Source organism: Ornithorhynchus anatinus, chromosome 13 (genome assembly GCF_004115215.2).
Source record: "Ornithorhynchus anatinus isolate Pmale09 chromosome 13, mOrnAna1.pri.v4, whole genome shotgun sequence".
Lineage (NCBI taxonomy): Eukaryota > Metazoa > Chordata > Mammalia > Monotremata > Ornithorhynchidae > Ornithorhynchus > Ornithorhynchus anatinus.
The window spans coordinates 15,895,803-15,916,634 of record NC_041740.1 but is presented as its reverse complement, the minus strand read 5'-3'; the positions used below and the strand labels follow the sequence as shown (position 1 = coordinate 15,916,634).

The 20,832-nt window shown below is 40.2% G+C and overlaps 1 protein-coding gene across 3 annotated transcripts in view; it reads right to left on the bottom strand.

Annotated features, from left to right (window-relative positions):
* Positions 1-1,026: 1,026 nt before the first annotated feature.
* Positions 1,027-20,832, bottom strand: part of ODAD2 (outer dynein arm docking complex subunit 2) — a 132,141-nt gene continuing 112,335 nt past the window's right edge. For 2 of the 3 annotated variants that reach the window (XM_029077607.2, XM_029077608.2), the window contains exons 20-21: positions 3,250-3,311; positions 1,027-1,756 (exon numbers count right to left, since the gene is read on the bottom strand). In XM_029077607.2, the coding sequence (XP_028933440.1) occupies positions 1,636-1,756; positions 3,250-3,311 (183 nt within the window). In that variant the 3' untranslated portion in view covers positions 1,027-1,635. The remainder of the gene's footprint in view (positions 1,757-3,249; positions 3,312-20,832) is intronic. The other variant, XM_029077609.2, reaches the window with a different exon arrangement.

The window sequence follows — 20,832 nt, the reverse complement described above, 5'->3', positions numbered from 1 at the left end:
GAGTATTATAAATATGCAACTGCTGAAAATTAAAGTGAAAAAACTAACTGCAAATGATTTTTTGAAAATGAACTGTAGGTAATACCATTTGTTTATTCAGCAGTGTATTACTCCATCTTGGTAACCATTCTTTAAAAATGTGTGCCAACTTGCCTTACAGAGGGATTGTGCATATTAATTGTTGGCAAACATTTTGAAACTCTCTGTAGTCTCCTAACACTTCAGTTTATGCTTCCGTATTTATCCATATTATCATATTAGAGAAAAGGGCTCCCTAATCAGTAAAAGCCCAGGAGCACTGTGAGACAGAGGAGAACTGTTTGTGGGATGGAAGGTGGCTGTGGTATCTGAGGAAGTGCTTAGGGAGAAGCTGTGGGGAAACTGCTGGGGAAGACTAGGGAAGACCTGGCTGTGGGGAGTTGGAGGAAAGCCACTCTTTTTCTAAACTCCTGCTGGCGCCAAGCCTGGGTGATGACTGGTCAGAAACGTCTATGCATGGGCTGCAATTTCTGATAATCCAACAACATCTTTCCAAGGTTCACAGAATTTCCCATTTAAATTCTATTCTTCCCCCCTACCCCCAATTTATATACTCGATTTGCATTTCCAATACAAAAGTCCATTATCTGTCCCAAATGACAAACATTAACTGGAATTAATTAATAACAGCCTACCCTTCAAAGTTTTGAGACTTGGCTACCCTTATAATTCAAATGAATGAATTTACATTCACTGGCACATAGCACTTTTTTTCAGATCGGTATTTGCTATTGGGCACAGTCAGCTCCTAAACACTTAGTACTTTTGAGTTTACATATGTAGTTCTTGCAGTGGGTTTTAACATTTCTATGTGTTTGCCGATTACTATAAAAGAAAGCACAGTGTGTGCTGAAAACTGTTTCAGTAATTGCTCTAGGGAAAGTAACACACTATCATTATTTCAACAAAATTAATTCTGTTCTTGTTAAAGGGATTAGTGAATCCCTTAAGGGAAAATGTAAAAAAAGGAAACATGTTTCTAAAGTCCAAACATAAACAGGCTTATTTTTTCATGTTTCAGATCACCTGATTCGGTTACAAAAATACAGGGATATCTTGTAGGCTGCTGGACCTATTCAGGAGATATCTGGGGTGACCTTGAAATGATCTCTACTTCTTCCAGCTGCTTACTCCAGCCTTTTACAAAAGCAGATGTGAAATCAGTGCATCTGTACATCCAACCCTCTCTCGTGCAATGCAAGTGATCAAATGAGCAAAGCCATAATGACAGGATGATTAGACAGGTTTAGCAGAAGGGAGATTGCTCAAGACATTCTCAATTGCTAGCAACTATGCACTGTGAAGGTAACATTGTTATTACAATCACTGTGGATACAAAAGGCATTGCTGACATGCAGATTGAAAACAAATTACTTCGCCTTAAATTCCTGGGCAATCAGTTTCATAGATTTTAATTGATGTTCATTCGAACACACACAGAATACAAATCAACTAAATAATTAAATTTTTGGAATAAAAATCCTTCACATTTTTAATTCACATGTCTAAATTTGCTATTAAATGCTTTCTAAGTGTTAATTCATGCTGCCTGGCCGTGAAATGACACTTTGATTTTGGGTAGCCATTTAAAACCATTCAGACTTCAACCATATTTTGCCTTCTCGGTAGCAAGAGCCAGTCTGCGGATGTTTGATATGCAACCAGCTGCTGCTTCCTGGAGGGCTTCATCTGGAGAACCAACCATATCCAGTAATAGCTATAACAAAAAAAAAAAAAGAAGAGGAGGAAGAAAGATGGCTAAAGAGAAAACAGAGTAAATCTACATGCTGGACCTAGTTTAAATTCTTAAATTTCAGGCTGGATAATTCACAACTTGGGAGTTACCCAGTTTCCTCATGTCTCTTGCTCCCTTCTGCTTTTTATTTCCCTTACAGTGCCAATCTCCATCAGGGTTTAGGGAAACAAATACATCAACTTTGCTCTTTGCTAGCAGCTCTGGTGAAAGAAGTGATAGGGAAAGGGGCTGAAGCTAACTGTTAAACCGGTCAACTTTTGATTTGATTTCACTTATACTAGTCTAAGAAGATAATCTCATAGAAAGATGACTATCAGACCTCCAATTAGAGGGTAAGGTCCTTGTAAAATGGGCATTCAATAAATGTTATTACTACTTCTAGTTGACTTTACCCACTTGGTTTAATTTGGTTGCTTCTCCTCAGTTGGTATAAGGAAGCATTATTTTTAAGAAAACTTACTGAATATGGTCATTCACACCCTTCTGTGGACCTAGCTCACAAACCGTCCCTGCACAGGCCCCTGATTGATAACAGCCTGTTTACCTTCTCTTCCTACTCCCAGAAGATTGTGAGGAGAGTGGGGACATTTTATTTAAAACAGGGAATGCCATCATTAGAGTTCTATGAAAATGGGGAAGAGTGTCAGTGACCATGACTGAGAAAGGGGCAGCAGGACCTACTCAAATAATGCAAACAGTCATTTCTCTGCTCTGACCCCAGGCAGGAGTCAGTGCTCATTAATTGAATAGTTCATGCTGCCACTTTTCCCTCAGTTGCTAGCTGTTATACGGAGTGGTTAGTGACACCAGCTAGCATATGAAAACTGGTCACAAAAGGAAGGCAGGGATCTCCCTCTCACCCGCTACTTCTCATCACTTCTCTACCCAGAAAACTCAACCAGAGCCTTGCCTTCACCAGAAAATTGTGCATTTCCTCTAAAGCTTGTCAGAACCGTGGCTCTGGAAAAATGAATTCCAGAAGACAGGACCTTTACCTGAACATAAATTGCCACAGGTTTCCTAGGTACAGTGAAGCTGACTGAACGACTTAGCTGGAATTCTGTCTGTGAGGAGGAGTATCCTTATACATTTTAAGTAACTGCTTTATGGGTTAGTGACACGACCACAGTTGCAATGCCATATAATTGGAAAACAAAAGAATCGTGCATGGCTCAAATCAGCTCTGGGAAAGCAACATATTTTCTGAAAACATGCCAAGCTGGATGAGAGTTCAGGTATTCCAGAGCACACACAACTCTAATTAAAATCCATATTTTCAGCCTGCCATACCTAAAATTCTGTATTCACCCAAACAATGTTGAGTTAACCACAGAAAAATCTGTTATCACTCAACGCTAGTGAATAATTTTCATACAACTAAAACATAACATAAAATGATGAACTGCTAAATATAAAGGCATAAATTGAATGCAGGTTTCAGATTCATATGCTACCTTTTTTCTAACCTTCCAGTGGCTGTGACGCCTTGGCCACAGCTGCATTCAGATGGCATGGCCTGTGGAGATCAAAGTGGGTTATACACAAGGAAATGTTTGTGTTAGCTTGTTAAAAATAAGCATTTTTGTCAGTCACCTATCATTCTGAGTCTCCAACATTACAAGATGTCTACAGTTTGCATTACTCTTAATGATAATAATTATGGCATTTGTGAAGTGCTTACTATGTGCCACGCACTGTTCTAAGCACTGTGGTAGATACAAGGTAAGCAGGTTGTCCCACATGGGGCTCACAGTCTTAATCCCCATTTTACAGTTGAGGTACCTGAGGCATGGAGAAGTCAAGTGACTTGCCCAATGTCACAGAGCAGACCAGTGGCGGAGCCGGGATTAAAACCCATGACCTTCAATTCCTAAGCCTGGGCTCTTTCCACTAAGCCATGCTGCTTCTTAAATAAGAAGCCACGCTGCTTCTCATATCAAATAAACTGTGCAGTTAGGTATTAAAGGTGGTATATTATTATTACATAATATAATATATATATTATATACACACACACTATTAGATGTCAAGGTTTCTTACTTTTTAGGTATTATTCTAGAAACACCTAGAACATTCCACAGAGTTGATAGGTCCAATTGAAATCCTCGAAAACAGCTGGCTAATGGGGGTGGCAAAGACAGCAGATGGCTAACAAGGAAAATACTTGTTGAGCTATGGCACTACGACACAGCATCATCGCTATACTACCATCACTTGGGCGCTTCACCCTGCCTCCGTACTGACTCATTCCACCTTGTCTGCAGAAACATGGCTAGAAGGGATGTAAGGATGTGAGTGGCTCTGGGCAAACCACTCTCACTACAATAAACTCCTTGACACACCTTCTTGATCCTCAGGTCTCAGGATGGAGGTTCATCCATTTTTCTTGGCCAAGGGCTCAAATACATGAATATACATGTGGGGGTGTGGGAGTGAAAACTCCTTCCCTTTCAAAGATGACATTACTGATAGTGAAATCCTATTCTTTATGTATGAGTTAGTTGAAAAATTCTTTGCACACAATCCAGTCCCTGTAAAATTGTCTCAATGATGTTTGCTATTTAGAGTGCCTGTTGAAGTTTTCAAATCTGCCCCCTGAAATTCCTAAAACTCCACCCAAGTGGGGAAATCCCTCTCCAGATTGTTGCAAGTTTGCCCTGACTACCTGCTGTAATTATCATCCAATCAGTCATGACTCCATTCTTATGCCATTTTGTTTAAGGCTATATATCACTATTTTACAATATCTGTCTACCCTTCCAGCTTCTGTATGCCCTGTTTCACCTAGGCATATAGCAGTTGCTTGGGTATGCTGTTCACATGTCCCAACCCAGAAAAGTTGTGTTGGGATGAGTTTTACTCCATAGCCGGTTATAATTTTCATGTTATTCTGTTTTGCCATTTCATGTCAAGCACAGTTCTTAGGGAAAACAAAATTGTGTGAGAAACGGAATGTTTTTTCTGTATGGTTTCAGTTGTTACAGACATAGAAGTTGGGCACTATGCTAACTTTATAGATCTTAAGTTTGATTCAAACTCGTGTAATCACTACACTATTTGTGTCAATTTCCCCAAATCTACTGACCAAGGCTGAGGTCAGCCTGCTGCCAGGGGATAGGCCCAGATCACTCCTACAGCAGGGCTGGGCCTGGTGTGGCAAACCCCTGACCTCAGTGGGGGTCTGAGTGGAGGTGCTGACCTCTGCTGAATGAAAGGGTAGCCACAGTCACAGCGGTGAAGTAATTTTCATGCAGGAATGTCTGCTCTGATACTTTTACCAGAACCAAATTCTGGACTGTACCAAGTTATTTCCAGGCACCATACTAAGCACTGGGGTAGATACAGATAGTGGGGGAAGCAGCGTGGCTCAGTGGAAAGAGCCCAGGCTTGGGAGTCAGAGGTCATGGGTTCTAATCCCAGCTCTGCCGCTTGTCACCTGTGTGACTTTGGGCAAGTCATTTCACTTCTCTGAGCTTCAGGTCCCTCATCTGTAAAATGGGGATTAAGACTTTGAGCCCCACTTATGACAACCTGATCACCTTGTACTGCCCCCACTGCTTAGAACAGTGCTTTGCACATAGTAAGCGCTTAGCAAATACCATCATTATTATATAAGATAATCAGGTCGGACACAGTCCATGTCCCACATGGGGCTCACAGGCTTAATCCCCATTTTACAGATGGAGAAACTGAGGCATAGAGAAGTTGAGTGACTTGCCCAAGATCATACAACAGACAAGAGCAGTGCTGGGACTGGAACCCAGGACCTCCTGACTCCGAGGCTCAGGCTTTTTCCACTAGGCCATGCCTCTTTAGGGGTTTCCTAATTGCATTCGTGCATCACTGGCTAATAATGACCGGAAGGAAGAATCTGGACATATCATTCAGCTCTGGAGAGGAGCTGAAAATCTTTAAATAAATTTTGGACATCATCGCTTCCCTTTTTGCAGACTGGCAAAATTCAGTGTTCTTCAGAATTATCGCCAGTCCACAGTGCTTTGCTGACTCTGCAAAGTAGCTCGTATTCACGGGCATTTCTTCTTGGGAATGTGCCTCAAAAGCATAGTCATTAGTATACAGCAGCTCCGGGCTGGCAGTCTTAAAGGCTTTCAGTACTGTTTGCAACCTTCCTACTTGGATCTATTCTTCTTTCAATTCCTTTCATATTTCAAAAGGAAAAAAGCCTTTTAATCCAATCAGTGATAGTTACTGATTATTTAGTGAGTGCTAGGCACTATACTAAGTGCTCTGGGAAGCGTGGCTAGGAGAAGCAGCGTGGCTCAGTGGAAAGAGCCTGGGCTTCGGAGTCAGAGGTCATGAGTTCGACTTCCGGCTCTGCCACTTGTCAGCTGTGTGACTGTGGGCAAGTCACTTCACTTCTCTGTGCCTCAGTTACCTCATCTGTAAAATGGGGATTAACTGTGAGCCTCACGTGGGACAACTTGATTACCCTGTATCTACCCCAGCACTTAGACAGTGCTCTGCACATAGTAAGCACTTAACAAATACCAACAATATTATTATAACAATAGCAAGTCAGATATTTCCTGCCCTTAAGCTTACAATTTAATGGGATACACAACACATCATTTAAAGATAGTGAAAGCTGGAGGAAGAGTATGTATAAGAAACAGTACAGGTACACCAGTCTGAAACAGCTGAAAGAAATGATTGACTGTACAGTTTAATATATACAGTTATACACATCTGTGTGTACATATACATGTGCACATGCATAAGATTAAAGAAGATGTGCTAAGGATGGATTTTGTAAATTACTTCCTGGATAGGTAGAACCTTAGAAGTATTTTAAAGATGGAGAGAGCTGTAGTCTGGAGGATTTTGTTATGAAAGGAAGCATCAGGTTTGGGGAACAGCAGGAGCTAGGGGTCAGAAGGGGGATAATTGTGACAAGGTTCAGTTGGATGGAGACTTGGGGAAGTGAAGACTGTCAGCTGGATAAGAGTCTATTTGGTACACCTGACATGTTCCTTCTATAACACAACCAAAATTCTTTTTGTTACAAGTAATTTAGGGTGGGAAAAAGGGAACCAGTTATCATTCAATCACCTATCAAACATACCCAATCACATACCCTCCTTTACCAAGGAAATTATGATGCTGTAAAGTAAAAATCACAAATGAATTTAAAAACATTTCCATCTACCTCTACTAATTAGTGTTTTTTCAAACATTTTGTTTTCTTAAACATTAAAATAAGGAGGATGCCTGAATTGGTTTTAAAGAGTTTCTGACTTGGTCTCAGTTTGCTTGCAAAACAAAGATGGACATATTCCAGGGCTTGAGTCAAAACCCAAAACCCAAATATACATATTGTACTGGCTGTTTGGGTTAGGTAATATTTATTTATTCAATTCATAAAACCATATTCAATGCCTAACCTCTGGGTGCATATCACAACTAAGAGTAACATTCATCATTAGTGAGAAATAAGTGAATTGCACACTAATATAGTAACAATTGTCACAAAAATACAAATTGTCAATTATATGGTGCTTCCAGCGACAATGTATAGATCTGAAAGCCGGACAGTGAAGAAACAGGATAGAAAAAACATCTATTCCTTTGAAATATGGTGTTGGAGAAGACTTTTGTGAATACCTTGGACTGACCGAAAAACAAACAGGATTTTAGAGAAAATTATAACCAAAGAGGTCTCTGGAACAGCAAATAACTCGACTTAGATTAGCATATTTTGGACACATAATCAGGACGACTAATTCTCTGGAGAACATACTAATGCTAGGAAAAGTCCAGGGAAAATGTGGAAGAAGAGGCAGACCAGCAGCTATATGGATAGAGAACATAACGATAACAGAAAAACCATTAGAAAGGTTGTGAATTATGTCAGAGGACAGGATGTTCTGGAGAAAGTAAATCCATGGAGTTGCTATGAATTGGAAATGACTCAATGGCACATAATAATAATTATAATAATAATTAGAGGCAAAACAGAAGTTTGACCAAAATAATGAGCCCTGAATTGCACACTAAAGGTCAATACTGTTAAGTTCTTTACATAGAAAAATGTTCAGCCTCCAAGTATACTCTCCTAACTCTAAATTCTAATTTCAGAACAATGCCCCTAGGGTTTGTGAGTAGATCTTAACATTCAAAAGGAAGACAGAAAGTCAAAATGGTGAAACATACAGTCCATCATACCAGACCATCAAAGCCAGGAAAGGTGAAACAAACAGACACTGGAGAAGTGAATGGGATGAAGGACCTAAGGGGAGTAAGGCAAGATGGGGCCAAGAAACGGAGAGAAAAAGATGCTTCCACAATCGACTTAATTTCCTTTTACTCCAATGGGTTTAAGAAGATGAAGCAGATAGGGCCCAAATCAAGTGGTGTTTTGGAGAATACAAAATTTTGAATTATACTCAACAGACTTAAAGAAGGTAGTCAGTAAAGTACAGGTATAGTAGTTTCTAGATGCCTCCAGCCTTACATAAACTGCTGGAATGGAAACCAGTGGAAGCTTTGCAGTTGGCTTTCAAGCAGAATGAACTGCAATAGTTCACATTAGAAGCTAAGATGGGCAAAGGCCTAGATAACTGTGGCCAGATTGCATCTTGGAGAATGGCTGTGAATTCCTGCTAAGAACAGAGGGAAGAAAGTGTTCTTGGCCATGAATCAGAAAACAGCTGTGCACCCAGAAACTACAAGACTAAACTTTAAGGAAAAAAGGTAAATACACTCTAGAGAGAGCCAAAATTTCCCCAACTAACTCTCTCCAGATACTTTCTACTATCTACCAGTATAATTTCTTTTTCATCAACTCCAACAAGAAACTCCAACCTTTGTGCAAGGTGAATGGAGGTTTAGATGAGTCTCAGTGGAACTGGATGTGCTCTGAAGTGGGACAAATGTATTTTTAATGCAAGGTCTGCCTAGTGTAACTGCTGCTAATATTAGTTTAGCAGTTTCTCTTAGCTCAATCAACCAATCAGTGGTATTTACTGAGCGCTTACTCTGTGCAAAGCACTGTACTAAGCACTGGGGTAGATACAAGCTAATCATGTCCCATATGGGCTCACAGTCTTAATCTCCATTTTACAGATGAGATAACTGAGGCACAGAGAAGTCAAGTGACTTGCCCAACATCGCACAGCAGACATGTGGCAGAGCCAGGATGAGAACCCAGGTTCCATGACTCCCAGGCCCGTGCTCTTTACACTAGGCCTGCTGTGCAGTTCTGGCTCTAAAAATAATTTTCTACAGAAAAATTCACCTTATAAATCTCCCTCTCAAGGTAGTGTGTATTCAAGCACTTGCTATCTGCCAAGCACGGTGCTAAGCCCTGGGAAAGATAAAAGATAAGTAGCCCACACCCAATCACAAACATATATATCTAATAATAATAATAATGTTGGTATTTGTTAAGCGCTTACTATGTGCAGAGCACTGTTCTAAGCGCTGGGGTAGACACAGGGGAATCAGGTTGTCCCACGTGGGGCTCACAGTCTTAATCCCCATTTTACAGATGAGGGAACTGAGGCACAGAGAAGTTAAGTGACTCGCCCACAGTCACACAGCCGACAAGTGGCAGAGCTGGGATTCGAACTCATGAGCCCTGACTCCAAAGCCCGTGCTCTTTCCACTGCGCCACTAGCATTTATGAACTTATCTACATTCTCTTCAGAACGCATATAAATATGCCAACTTTATTTTTGACCTCTCTAGTTGTAAACAGCTTTATGTTAGTCTTCTTCATTAGCGTATACACTCTTTGTGGGCAGGGAATCTGCCATTTCATTACTGTGTTCTGGCCAAGCCCCCGATACAGTGCACCACATTACATGAAGCAACTACTTAAGCGCCCTACAAAGTCACCGCTATTATGTCTCTGCCACTTCAAAACTTTTCCATCAAAGCTAGGCTGGACAAATCAAAACACTATAATCATGACCCTCAGTTTGGACCCTGTTCCAAGGAAGCTCAAAAAAAGAAGTATTTCTTTATGATCATCATGATGATGGTATCTGTTAAGCGCTTACTATGTGCCAAGCACTGTTCTAAGCACTGGGGGAGATACAAGGTAATCAGGACGTCCCAAGTGGGGCTCACAGTCTTAACCCCCATTTTAAAGATGAGGTAATTGAGGCACAGAGAAATGAAATGACTTCCCCAAAATCACGCAGCTGACAGGTGACGGAGCCAGTATTAGAATCTTAATCAATCCCCGGGACACCTGAATTGCTTAGGCCTATGAGATGCTAAAGAAATTCTTGGGGAAGACTGGAGAAATGGGGAACAAGATTTTGAAACGTTGCATTCCTTTAAATCTCTACCAGTACTGCCAACATGGTTAGCTGCCAATGCTAATCCTAGTCTAAAAATACAATTTCATGTCTACATAAGATTCATTTCTGGTTATCTTGAATTGGAGACAACAGAGTGTTGGGTAGAAAGAGGAATTAAAATGAAATCTACTATCAATCTATTTTGTCTGCAGGAGCTCCTGAGGGCTGGCCAAAACAAGCTACGACAGCCCAGTTATATTTAGAATGAATATGTTAACAAGAGGCCCATGGAGTCCAGTTAAATGGATACTGACAAAAGATGAGAAATTAACTCTAGCACTCGGCCAGTCCCACCATTATATTAACTTGCTATTTAATTTGCATCTACACAGCTCCAAAAACAGATCTGGGAAGGGATAAAATGGCAACTACTGTCAAAGATGGCAGGTCTTAATGGTGAACTCTATCAAGGTGACGGAACTGTTTTTCAAACCAATTCAGTCTAAAAGTTCAGTTTTGTTACACAGAGGGTTAATTTCCAGCCAACCTATTTAGTGCTCGTTAAGACAGCTAATGTGGAGGCTTTGTGTCTGTCTCAGGATTGACTGGTGGTTAAAGGGAGTTTTATTTGGCAGTTGGATGTTGCGACAGAGCAGTATAGAAACTACAAGCTAACTCTAAGGCATGGAAGGGACGAAGAGCCCACAAAAGGCCAGAGAGGGTCTTCTAAAGAGGTATGAGCTTGCCCCTCCAGAAATGGTTTGAGTGGCTTGCAAGGGGCAAAGACCAGTGCTCTGCACATAGTAAGCGCTCAATAAATACCACTGAATGAATGAATGAACCCTAAACCAACTTCAATCCTTTTAGCTTTCTTACTATAGTTCTGGTATTTGTTCAGTACTTTATATCAAACACAGTTATAAGCACAAGGGGAAAGTACAAGTAAATGAGGTCACAAAGTGTCCCTCTCCCACATGGGGCTTCCAGTCTAAAAGGGAGAACAGGCACTGAATCCCCTTTTTAGAGATGTGGACACAGGTCCAGAGAAGTTAAGTGACTTTCCCAAGGTCACAGTCAAAGACTGTCTAGGGTTACCAGCGAGTAGAAATTCAGATCAGGGAGATTAACCCAGCGCAGCCAGTGAGCCAGATCGTCTGACTCATGGTTTGTAGCCCCTAAAGGCCCAAGGGGTCAGACCAAACCATGGGTACCTTCCAGATTTCTGCTAAGTCGTTGAACAGCTTACTCAGTGCATGACCATAAGATTTAACTTTCTGGGGTCTCTGTTTGTGGGTCTTTTTATCTGTTTCTCTTTATCTAATAATAATAATTATTATAATAATGATGTTATTTGTTAAGCACTTACTATATGCCAGGCACTGTACTAAACGCTGGGGTGGATACCAGTAAATCAGTTTGGACACAGTCCCTGTCCCACATGGGGCTCACGGTATTAATCCCTATTTTAGAGATGACGTAACTGAGGCAAGAGCAGTGAAGTCATTTGCCCAAGGTCACGTAGAAGACAAGTGGTGGAACTGGGATGAGAACCCATGACCTTCTGACTCCCAGGCCTGTGCTGTATCAACTACACCATGCTGCTTCTCTGTCTCTCTCTCTATCCCTTTAAATCTGGGAAACAGGAAATCCTTTCTCTGCTTTCCCTGTTGTATTTACACTTTTACATTTTAATCTCCCCCTTTAGATTTGCAACAACCCAACCATATTCTTTTTTCTTTTTTTTTTGGTAATTCCCCTCAGCATTTACAATACTGCCGTGCATACTGAAGTGCTTAATAAATTGGCACATTGTAAGTACTTAATAAATACCATAACAAACTGCTGCTGCTGCTGATGTAAGCTCCGTGAGTCCAGGGACCATGTCTTTTATTGTATACTCCCAAGTGCCTAGTATGGAGCTAAACCCAGGAATAGAATTTTTTTTTATTTTTTTGGCCTGTACAGGGGCCTAACAGACCAAGCGCGCTCCTCAAAGAGCATTACCTCCAGACCACCTCCGCAGGCAATATTCAGTCCCCATATGCTCCCCAGCAGGGCAGACATCTTCTCAAACGCCCCCACAACCCCGCACCCTCCCCCCCCAGAGAAGCTCCTTGGGGTCCCCATCTCTGCCCTGGAGCCAAGCCAGCTCACCCTGGTCACCACCCGACACCCGCCCCTTGAATTCCACTCAAGGGTCAATGTAAAGTCTGGCATGGCCACAGCAAAGAGAGACTCTGAACCTCTAAATAATTCATGCCAGAACACAAGTGCTGGAACTTAAAAACCTAATACAGATTTTAAAATACCACATGCACGAACATTGGTTTATTGAGGGCAGGGATCATGCCTACTAATTCTCCCAAGCATTTAGTGCAGTGCTTTGCACAGAGTAGGTGCTCAGTGAATATTCCTGAATTTGATTTGCTGAACTGAGGGTCCTAGATCACCTGGGTTTTTGAAAAGTGAAATTGTAACTGGATGTTCCATAGTCTACTTCTACTGTATTACAAGATGGGACTGGACCATTATACTGAACGAGATATATTTTCACAAGGCTAAATTACATGTGTTATTCAACATTCGAAACCAAAATATTACATTTTTCCAGAATGCTCTACACTGTGAGCTGTTTGTGCGCAGGGAATGTGTCTGATGTTATAGTGTACTCTATACTAGTACTTAGTACAGTGCTTTGCACACAAGAAGCACTCAATACAATTAATAATAATGCACTGGTGAAAGTTTCCAAAATGCTGGCTGGACCTAGATTAGTGGTTTTTCTCAATGGCTTCTATTACATGCTTTATTAAGTTTTTTTATATTAGATTTCTAAAAACCTTATAAAAGGATCCTTTTGTAGGTGAAGGGTTATAAATTTTGGTATTGAAAAGGATCTTTCCTTCAGGGTTAAAAGATGGGAATAAGTAAAATACCTAGAGGAACACCTACAACATGGAGTGGTTAGGGACAAAATTCATAACTTTGGTATGGCTGAGACTGTGGCAAAAATGGCCATCTGTCAAACCAAAAATAAAGAGGAAAATAGGGCGCAAGAAAGATTAAGCACGGACCTATACTACAGCAAGCTACCATAGAAAGGGTTCTAAGGCACATAAGTGCTAAAGAAGTTTAACCATGGGGGAGATGGGTGGGAGGAGAGGGGTGAGGCGTGGGAGGCGTGTAATTACATGCTGAGAAGCAGTGTGTCCTATTGGATAGTTCACAGACCTGGGAGTCGAAAGGAGCTGCGTTCTAATCCCGATGCATCACTTGTCTGCTGTGTTACCTTGGACAAATGCCTTCGCTTCTCTGTGCCTCAGTTACCTCATTTGTAAAATGAGGATTAAGACAGTAATCCCCATGTGGGACAGGTACTGTGTTCAATCTGATTAGGTTATATCTACCCCAGTGCTTAGTACAGTGTCTGGCACATAGTAAGTGCCTAAATTCCATAAAAAAAAAGTAATGACCAATTTTTCTCCTTTCTATCTCCATGTAAATAATTCCATTTTACAAAAAGAGATTACTGAAAAAGTAATACTTACAAAGTTCTACACTTCTGATCTTTACTCTGTCCAAGTCCTCAGGAAACAATGTAATGCCTACAATGATCTGTCCCTAAAACAATGCGTGATGCTTTTGTGGCTATTTTTTATATCAGGATGGGAGAACAGAAAACCAAATCTATGCATTTGCAGCTACTGAAAAATTAATTAAAACACTCTATTTCTGTAACAACTATTAACATATCTGCTGAAATTCATACAAATAGGAAAGAAGGTTTACCCTAGTTTTCCCTCTTTTTCTTCAATTTCCTTCCCCTTTCCTTTCATTACCTTGTTACATCTCCCTGTTTCCATGGGAGAGCTCATTTTGATTCCCCTCCAGCAGGTCTGGAATGCTTCTTTCAATTACACATTTGGGCTTGAAACTGAAGAAAACTGGGTGAGGAGAGCACTTACCAAAACTGGGAAATACAGGACTATGAGAAAGTTTTAGGGCACCTTAGGATGTGAAAAGCAGCAAAGTATGCAAAAAACAGATTGGGTCCTGAAAAATCTAAAAAGGATTTTTTTTTTTGGCCACAGATGACAGGCCATTTTTGGGTTTATTCCAGCTGGACAGTATCTTGTCAAATAGGGGTGCACTTAAATGGAAAGCTGGAGGAGTGCATTTGTTGAAAACATTTTCTGCCTTTGAAAGAGGATCAGGGTTAAAAATCCCCACAATCTGCCTGTTTTTCCAAGACACTGCTGCCCTAGTAGCTGCTGTTGTCCTAGGCGGCGATGCCTGCATAAAACTAGCAGGTGACTGTCAGGTGGGATGGTTTCAATATTGAAAATAGCTCAAAAAAGGGAAAAGATCTTAGGAGACGAGATATTTAATGCTTTCTCCCCCCGCCTCCCCCCCCCGCCAAAAAAAGCTTGAAAACACAGTAGTCTGAGACACAGAAAGGGCTCAGAAATTGTGAAACAGAGAGATATATGACCGGAAACCAAGAGAGAATGCAGAAGCCAAATAGTGTTACTGAGGAGTCTGACACTGGGGGAGTTTTTTCAGCCAAGTAAAATGAGTCATTTAGAGTTAAATATATTGAGTACTATTTATTAGAAAAAGACTTCCTTGAATTTATAATAAATTCTCTGCAAAGGGAAGCTTAGTTCAGCACTCTGCTACACTCCCCTTTCCTTTCATCCTTTCCCCACCCTGCTCTCGCCTCTGCTAAAAATATCACCAAAGTTGTCTCGAGTTTAACTCTCCCATATTTTGAAGGCATGTAAATTTGAATCTATGAATCTTTGGGAGTAAAGGTGTAAAACCAGGATAGGGTAATGATTTTGGTGCATTTAGAGAGCAGCGTGGTTGTAGGGGATAGAGCATGGGCCTGGAAGTCAGAAGGTCATGGGTTCTAATTCCGGCTCCACCACTTGTCTGCTGTGTGAACTTGAGCAAGTCACTTCACTTCTCTATGCCTCAGTTACTTCATTTGTAAAATGAGGATTGAAACTTTGAGCTCCATATGGGACAGGGGACTGTGTCCAACCCGATTGGCTTATATGCACCTCAGTGCTTAGTACAGTGCCTGGCATACAGTAAGCGCTAACAAATATCATAATTATTATTTACAGATCTCAAGTCCACAGATTTATATGCTCTTGCAAATAAGGGAGACTGTAATCTCCCAAACACCTTTTTTCAAGCCTTTGCTATAGAAACTCAATGTAATGTATAAGACAGTAAACAAAATAACAGAACAGCAAAACATTGGGTAATTAGCCTCACCAATATCATTCACTATAAATAACCAGTCCAAATCATGAAAGGTTAGTTCTCTTGGATTCATGTTCTCGTTCTCCAGCTACAATATTTATAAAGAATTCAAAGCCAAGAACATTCCAATTTATAGTCTTATGGGACATGAAATTCATCCCTTGAAAGCAATAGAAAGATATGATAATCCATAAATGATGAATCCAAACATCTTAGAGCTAATTATATTTGAACCATTTTTTCATTTCATTGTATCTTTCAAAAGGAGGTTAATACGAAAAATGCGCAAGTCAGGAGAGAAGAAAAACAAAAGCCTTCTTCCTAATGGCATAAAAATAGTTCTTCTACTCTCAATAAATTGGAACGTATTTCAGAAAGATTAAAATGGGAAGTCTGAATTCCTTTGAAACAAGTCTTGAATGCAAGAGTCTTTGCTATGTAAGTTATTTAAAAAAGCCCTCCTAGTTGCTTTTCCCCATCTCTGAGAATTTATTTTACTTCGGCTTTTCTTTTCGCCTTACTTCACCCTTGTCTGCTCAATCTCATTTTTCCATTTCACTGTGGTTGCTCCAATTTGGGCAAAGGTTTGACTTTGTTCTTCCAGTTTGCCCAGTCCAGGGTCTTCATAAGAGAAAGATGATTCTAATCTGGTTTTGTATTTCACTGATCACACAAAAAAGACATTTCCTAATATGATTCACACACTATAGAATCTAAAGACACAACCTCAAGATGGGTAAATATGGCAAATTTTCTTTTGTTTGCATTCAAGATTTTACCACCCTGGGAAATATATTCTTAGTATGTGGTAGAATGTTGTTGCTTTCTCATATTTTTCATGTGCAGTAAGTACAATTTACACCTGCAACTGTTCCTTACTAGAAGGGAGCTTCACACTTGATGCCACAGCCCAGTAAAAATAGCTTAGCCAAGGTGAAAGGGTTCCAATTATTGCCCCAGATGCCAGTTCGATTATGTACTTTCATTCATTCATTCATTCAATTGTATTTACTGTGTGCTTGCTGTGTGCAGATCACTGTACTAAGCGCATGAGGAAGTACAATAAAACAATAAAGTGACAGTCCCTGCCCATAACGAGCTTACAATCTAGAGGAGGAGAGACAGATATCAATACAAATAAAGTTACGGATATGTACAAAAGTGCTGTGGGGATGGGAGGGGGGAGGAGCAAAGGAAGCAAGTCAGGGCGACGCTAGGTGGTCCTATCTGATTGCAGGCTCCCTGGGAAGTCTGACAGGGAGGCTGGGTCAGATTCGTGGTCACCATGTCTCCTTGAAAAAAACTAGAATTGAACATTTATCTAGGTCTGTCATGAAAGCCAACCAGACCTCAGGAAAAAACTCTGATGTGATCCGGATACTCCTCTCCCTCTCCACCCACAGCCCATAGTCCTGTGATCCCCTAGCTTAAGTGAATCATGACTAGAGATGCCTTTGCCCTCACCATAACTTTCTATCCAGAAATTATATAACTGCACTTTACCAAGCACCTACTATGCAAAAATTATTATAGGTATATAATGTGTGTGTACGTGTACACACACACACACACACACAAATGGAAAAACCAGAAGAGGATTTTCAGATAATTTCTACATTGGCACAGTAAAGAGTGTATTTGGAAAAAAAATTAGAACATAGCTTGGCTTTTCTATGTTGCCATTGGCAGGCAGATAATTTTGGTGAATTTTCTCCCTAACTCAAATTCACTGGAAACAGGTCCTTTCCTAGTTATTCTTGCATTTCGACAATCCCCAATAGCTCCGAGAGTGCCAAATTATACCAGTAATAAGATCCCGAATTTAAGATGACTCCACCCCTAAAATCTGATGCTTCCATAATGGAAAAATCATTTAAATTTGAGAATGTAAGACATGCCATTTATGGGTCAGATAATTGGCTCAACCAACCCAGTATTATTTCCGATGGTAGCCGGGGAGCAGGAGGACAAACTGCCCTGCCTTCAACCATGGTAGGGGGGACCCTCTGCCTTTGTACACTGAAGACTGCCAATTGAGACGGAGATACAGCTGTTTATGATTGGACATGAGGGTTGCTAACAGCCGTATTTTCCAACAGATGACATATCCTGATGTTCCAAACATGGAATTGCAAAATGGAAAACTTTTACCTCAAATCTACTTCTGAAACTAATCCCTCTGTTGTTTTGGGCAAAGCATTTGACTATCTACCTCATAACGTGTGCTGTGAAAATTCCTTAAAATTCCTTAATTTAAAACAAGGTATTTGGGAATTTTGGAGAGGGAGCAATGAAGAAAACTAAGGGGGCGGGGGTGGCTATAGCCTGCTTTGGTTGTCAAACACCAGGCCAATTTTTAAGGTGGGATGAGTGAAGGAAGAGCAGAAAGCAGAAGGGCCCTTTTGGGAGCACCTTTACTTGAGGATCATTGCTAGGCAAATAAGAATTACAAGAAAAATCCAATACACTAATTTACAAACTTAAGTACAAGGCTTAGGTTTCTTACTGGGTAAAATTGCCTACAGAATTCTTAATGACAAGTGGGCAGGACCTCTACTTATGACTCACTCAAAATTGTTCTTATTAGTGTGGGGCATGATAACCTCCAGAATTTAAGTGAACATGAAAAGCTTTAACAATACTAGAACGTTTGAAGTTCATATGCATTAAAATAATTAAGTTGATTTATTTTCCAAATTTAAACTTCCATTTGGAAGTGCGACAAAGGATCGTTCCTACAAAATCTATATTCAAATCCAACGCATGAGCAATCTGGCTGTATAAATCCAAAGTAGTAAGCTCTTAAAAATATACTGGAGCTAGCAAAGATCCTTATAGCAATAGATTTAGACAGTTTCTTATTTAATTTAGGCCTACAATTCCTATTCCAGACCAAAATTGCTTCTACAGAAAGAGAATTTTCAGGTTTGGTACAAGGCTAACCAAGGCTCACTATGACCCAGGGAAGGTACAGTCAATAAGAGGTATAATTTTGTTTTCAACATAATTTCCAATGGAAACAAACTGGCAGCATCTCTCATAGTCATAATGAAAATATTAAGATAGCAGTCCTTCAGAATTCTGGTAGAAAATGCTCAATCACAGTACTCTAAGTGGCTTTCCCTACAGGATCTGGAAACCCAACTCATAGCGGTATGGGGTAACTATCCACCCCTTGGGCGAAAAGCCTGGCTGGCAGCAGAGATCCTAACATTTGCAAGGTGGCTTTTACTTTTCAGGATACAGTCTGGCAGTGTATATATTTTTATGACTGCAGGTCTAGTGACCTTGCTGGAACACATCCTACACAGTAAATTCAACTGAAATTGAACAAATTTTTCTTTGTAAAGAAAATACAGGTTAAAATAACATTCTAGTTGTCATAATCAAAATAACAAAATATTTATATCTCAAAGTTAGCTTGCAACTAGCCTAGGAGTTTGAGTGACTTCAATCTTCTCATTTGGAAACTTGCTTGATTTGCTTTTGGAAGCGTTACAACTTTTTTAGTTTCAGATTCTTCTTTAGAAAATGGGGTAAATAAAATAATTGCTAAGCAAGCGTAGCCTACAGCTGGACTTCTTACGATACTGCAAATTCACTGATTTTTCACTGGCAATTTCTGGAGCATGAAAATAATGCCGCTCAGCACCTGTACTTTCCTATTTGCAAAATGAGGCCGCTAAAAGCAAGAATTCACACCACAGCAATAGGTGGTTAAATATGGAGACTTTGGTGCCTAAGGGTCTGAGAGCATTTTAAAACAAAAACTGATTGATCCTGCAGAGAGAGAAAATAAGTCTTAGAAGACGGCACTAATGAATGCATATTTTTGGTACATTAAAGACTCCAGAGTGCTAATTCAAGGACTGTTTACTTTTTGTATGAAGCAGAATTGGTGTTTTCAAGGGAAAATAGATGATATTCTCACTGAATGCCAAAAACTACTTATTCATGAAGTCTGGAATACCATTATTATTATTTCTTATGTTCAGCTTCTGTGAATAGCTTCTTGTACAAGGAAACTATTTTGAGTCAGCTGAATGCCAAAAATAATGATCTGGCATCTTGCCTTTGTGCATTAAGCCCAATACCTGCCTGCCAATTAAGAAAACTGATTTTATTCATTTTCAATTTGCATTTCAGAAGATAAGAACGAACACTTCTCCTAGAGAACTGGGTCTTTAGTAATGTCTAATTAAGAATACATATTTCAAACCGGTCCTCAAGGCCGAACGTCCTGCGAGGAGCTAAACAATTGCGAGGCGCTTCTCTGTGTATTTCTGTGGTTTAGTAGAAGTGCCAACTCGGAAGGAAAAGACATTCCCTACATTTTCTAAAGCTAGATAAATACAGAAAAGGAATATAGATGAAAGATGGAGCTATCTATGGATCCTGCCAGATTCCTCGGCTTCTTGGCACACCTACTGAAGCTGGCAGACGAAGCCAGCAGCAATTTTTTCCATTAGAAGGAGCGGCATATATTTTGGTTCAACATACTTTGTTTGTGCATTTTTCAATCTTCCCAAATGTCGGCTTAAATTTTTTTTGAAAAAAATTATTCTTTTTGCACAGTTGGCTACAGCTCCATTTATTTGAAATGGTCCATTTATCACTGAAAGAGCTGCTGGGCACTGCTACTGTTGAATAGCTCCAACAAACCTACAGCTTAGTGGGACAAGCTTCTTTTTATAAGACTAAAAGATGTTTAATATGTGCCAAGTGCAGTCTTATGCCAGTCTAAAGGTTAGCTCTCCAAACTGTTCTAAATTTGAGGTCTCTTGAAGTACAGTTAAGACAAAGATAAGCTAGTCTGACTTTTTGTTGCTGCTGCTTTCTTCCTTTTGGAACTAGGCAGACAATAACACCATCACTTGTGGGACCTTACAAGCTTCTGTAACACGAGAGTCTCAAAAACTTAACCCATCAGTGATTTGTATTTACAAAGAGTCCAAAGGCTTCTTGACCTCAAAGGTTTTTTTTTCTGAAATATGCTTTCTCCTTCGGGCTGTAGTACAATAGGAACTTCCTTCATGCATGAAAACAACGTAAGTCTAGAAAGGTTTAGTGGCAGGATGCAGAGAGGCAGCAGCCTGCTGGTTCCCTCTTTCATCAAACCAACTTCTGAAGGAAAATGTTCACACCTGACAACCCATTAACACAACTCAGGCTGTACCAATTTTTCAGGTTTTTGGGTTTCAGTGGCTTCTTCCTGAACTAAACAAAATTTGCCTGGTTTATGGAGACATATCTTTGGAAGTCTCAGAGTGCAACATGACAGATACATTTGTTGGTTTATAAACAGCAAAGACGTTGGACAGGTTTTCTGTGGCTGACAGACATGCAGCATTCTTTTTTTTTTTTTTAACATCTATGCCCTTTTTCTTGCTAAGAAGCAACTAATTTATAGCAAGTGACAGGCATCAGCTTAGTATATGTGCCAGCTGAACACTTAAACAAACTCTAGAGCCAGGATCGAGGTAATAAAATTAGATT